The 4,002-nt window shown below is 34.6% G+C and overlaps 1 protein-coding gene across 1 annotated transcript; it reads right to left on the bottom strand.

The window, feature by feature from the left end:
* Nucleotides 1-1,942: 1,942 nt before the first annotated feature.
* On the bottom strand, nucleotides 1,943-2,949 carry LOC109236676 (B3 domain-containing protein Os04g0386900-like). Its single transcript, XM_019402870.1, has 2 exons — nucleotides 2,831-2,949; nucleotides 1,943-2,396 (listed from the first exon to the last, which is right to left on the bottom strand). The coding sequence occupies exons 1-2, from the start codon at nucleotides 2,927-2,929 to the stop codon at nucleotides 2,097-2,099; spliced, it is 399 nt and encodes a 132-aa protein (XP_019258415.1). The 5' UTR covers nucleotides 2,930-2,949; the 3' UTR covers nucleotides 1,943-2,096.
* Nucleotides 2,950-4,002: the final 1,053 nt, after the last annotated feature.

Raw genomic sequence — 4,002 nt, 5'->3', positions numbered from 1 at the left:
TCATCAACCAATACAAGAAAACACAATTAAAATAGATAAACCTTTGATCTTTGTAAAATTTCCAATGATTCACAAAAGTCAACCCAGGTTCACCCGGTCAAAACCCGGGTCCAAAGGTAACTTCTGACTACCCATAACCCCACAAGTCCATATATGTGATTAGTTTTCAAATTCGAAAAAAAATCGACTCTCAAAACTCAATTCTTCATTTTTCAAAAACTTGACAATTTTTGAATTTTTCCAATTTTTCTTCTTTGAATAACATACAATTGATGTTAAATCTAAGATATATTCATGAATTATAGTTGAAAATTAATTAGAATCACTTATCCAATGTTTGTAGATGAAAATTCCCTCTCCAAATCGCTTCCTACTGAGTCTAGGGTTCTAAAATGTGAGAAATAAGATTAAATCCCGACTTCCCAGCCCTTATGTCCAGTTGCAGTTATCGCAATTGCGATACAGGTTCACAATTGCAAAGAAAAGCTCGCAGTTGCAGCATTAACAGTCTTAGGGAACTCGCAAATGCGAAAATGGATTTCGCAAATGTGAAACATGTTCCCTTTGCAAAAGCGACTCAGTTGTCGCAAATGCGAACCTAGCCCAGTCCAAGTCAATTTTGCCATTACGACCCAGGCATTGCAATTGCAATACTTGTGATCCACATGTTAAGGTCACAATTGCGACCCTGGTGTTTGAAAATGCGACACCAGAGGCATCAACACACCAGATTTCCTGTTTTCAGTCCAAAATATTCTGAAACACGTCTGAAATTCATCCTCCGTGGGTTGCAAACTAAACATCTACATAAGTCTAAGAACATCATATGAACTCGCACGCGCGATCAAAACACAAAAATAACATGTAGAACTACGAATCGGACATCAAAATGCATGAATTTCAAAGTGAAGTTCAAGAACCTCTACAATTGCAACTAATTTGAATCCTATCAAATCAACTCCAAACAATACCAAATTTTTTAGATAAGTTTTAAATATCATAACAGACCTATTCCAAGTCCTAAAATAAAATTCTGAACCCGATAGCCAAAAGTCAACCTACGGTCAAACTTTTTTAAACCTCAAATTGCCAATTTTCGATAAAACAACACAAATCAACCTACGGACTTTCGAATTCGATCCAGGCATATGCCCAAGTCCAAAAGCACGATATAGAGCTATCAGAGATCGTTTTGACAAAAGACAAAGTTTGGTCAATATTTCTAACTTAAGCTTCTAAGTCAAGAACTAACATGTCTAAATAACCTGAAATCTTTCCGGAACAAAACCAAAACACCCCGTTCGTCATAAAACCCAAATTACACATGTGTGAATCATCAAAAGGGGAAACGGGGCGTAATTACACAAAACGACTGGTCGAATCGTTACATCATCATATTAAAGGAAAATAGACGAGTAAAACATTAGAAGTTCGAATCGGGATGGAGGATAAATAAAGAGAGTACAAAATAGAAAATTTTACATGTTGTAACTAAATAATGCACCATATTTACCATAAATCAGAACACTTTAAAATAATTATGATAATATGATTTGTAGCTAATGTTTATATTTTATAGAATTTTTCCATCTACATAATAAAATATGAGATTATAGTAATCTCATATTTAGTGTAAGTATTAGCTAATACCATCATAAATTTTATACCAAACTGATGTACTAGTTATCATCATGTAAGAGGTGAGATCCCATAGGATAGAACTGAACCAAATGAGCCCTAACTATTGGAGGCTAGATTGAACATTGGATGAAGGTGAAACTACAGGGACCATTGCTAAAAGCAACGACAATGATTCTAAAAATCTTGAAATTCTAATAACTAAGTACTGGTCAAAAAAATTCCCAAGACTCCTTTTTTTTAGGAACATAGCTGGAATTAGATAGATATAGCACAAATTGACGGGTAGATTACACTACTACAACATCCATAAAACATGCAGTACTTTGAGATCATGAAAATAAGAAAAAGCTGCCTCCACCTATGGTGCAACATACGTTAATACTACAACTAACAAAGTAGAAATATTTTCTGCATGGAACAAATTAAAGTTCTTCCAAATACTTACAAATTACAACCTATAAAACTATTGGATTTTCTGCAGTACCATCCTCCGGTTCAGTGATCAATTCAGCCGGAAAATCACCTCTGAGAATTTGAACTTTGAACGTCATTTTTGCTCTGCTGCACTCCAGAAGTTCAAACACAAGTCCATCTCCGATCTTCAAATTATTATCATTCACGAAAATTTTCCAGCCTTGCATAAACCTCCTTTGATTGTCTCCGGAGCAGAACATGTCCCACTTCTTTCCACGGCAAGTGAGGACTACAGGAACTTCACCTGGAGCAAGTTCTGGCCATATTTTTGCTGGTAAAAACTGTCCATAGAGTAGGATATGATATTCTTGAATTAGATGCGTCACACACACACTAGCAGAGATGGCAAAATCAATTATAGATTTTTAATATGTCGCCCAACTCCCTCAAACTTTTAACTTTGGGTATCACCCCAACTTCACTCAACCACCAAAGGAGTAAAAAAATAGTGTAATCCGATCAGTCAAAATGAACCTCAAATCCGAACACATAAAGTCATATTAGATTCTTTTTTTTTTTTTTCAAAAAGCTAAAGAAGGGAATTAAGGAGAGGTTGGACCATGTTAAGTAGGATGACCAATTTTGACTCGGACAAACTTTAGGTGGATTGGTAATGGTATTTGACACGTTTTGATCCATCAAAAATTTGACCTCAGTCGCCCATTTAGCATACGAGCATTCAATGAAAAAGGAGTTAGAATTTAAACGAAGTTACCATCAAATACTTGGGCTCGAGATTTGACTGGCCGAGGATGAAATCAAAGTATGGTTTGCCGCAAAGTGGTGATATATCTTCATCTTCAGAACCAGCCATCGATTTCCCAATCTTTGCAGGTCCCTTCTATAACATGTAAAAAAAAAAAAAAAAAAGTTACATATTGAAACAAATGTCAAAAATCAAACATGAAGTTTTACTTTTCAAATGAGAGAGTTACTATTGAGTACCACTCAACAGAACTAGCAAAACCACCGAAAAAGAAGAAAAAGAAGTGATAAAAACAAAGCAAAAAGCCATGCATTGATAATCGTTATTGTCAACTGAATAAAACTGCATATATACCCCATATTAAGGCAAAGAGGAATGGAAAAGGAAATCAAATGCTCATAATACAAATACTAATGTTCTATCACACATGTAAACTTCTCTACACAAATATTAGGGTTGGCAAAAACCACCTTCATATTTGGCAGACTACTTTGAAGTTGTTCTTCCACTTGAATTACAACTGATTATTAAGGTCTCTATTTCAGCTCCCTCTCCTCTCCTCTCCTTATAAATATTCTCTGCCTCCACTCTATGCACGCCCTCTCACTGATCTACTCGTGACTTAGTACGAATATCCCTGGTAAAATCATGCCTGCCAGACGTGTAAATAAAGGTATCGAAATAATGATAACTCTTTCCAACTGCTTAAATTGCATTTTCTCGGAAGTAGAAAAAGGGGTTAAAGAATCTTTGGAGCTAGAGCCTATTCTGAATTCTGATCACTTCTACTACTCTATAACTATAAGGAGTACAAAGTTCAAAAATATATTCTGCTAAAGCTAAAATGGGGGTGCGGGTATAAATTAGGGATCTTAATACAATTGCTGACTAAATTTAGTGTTTAATTTTCTCGACAATATACATGGATTATATGCGGTTTGTACATAAATTACATATGAATTACTATATACTCCCTTCATTTTAAAAAGATTGTTATAGTTTGACTTGACACAAATTTTAATAAAATAGGAAACACTTTTGAGTTATTTGGTTTTAAATAAGTCATATCATTTGTGTACCTGTTTTGATATTTATAGTCTGAAACCTAGCATAACATTTGTGTTGCTACAAAATGCTTCATATTAAGGAAATATTGAAAATTGTCAATCTTTTTTAAACGA

Source organism: Nicotiana attenuata, unplaced genomic scaffold (assembly GCF_001879085.1).
Source record: "Nicotiana attenuata strain UT unplaced genomic scaffold, NIATTr2, whole genome shotgun sequence".
Taxonomy (NCBI): Eukaryota; Viridiplantae; Streptophyta; class Magnoliopsida; order Solanales; family Solanaceae; genus Nicotiana; species Nicotiana attenuata.
The sequence above is the reverse complement of the archived record's forward strand: the minus strand, read 5'-3'. Positions and strand labels throughout refer to the sequence as shown.

What these genes read in the sequence shown, in the direction of transcription:
- LOC109236676 (XM_019402870.1), bottom strand. Translation starts at nt 2,929, where the DNA reads ATGGCTGGTTCTGAAGATGAAGATATATCACCACTTTGCGGCAAACCA. An exon ending in TCGAGCCCAAGTATTTGATG is followed by an intron (nt 2,397 to 2,830) that starts GTAACTTCGTTT and finishes CTCTATGGACAG; the next exon opens with TTTTTACCAGCAAAAATATG.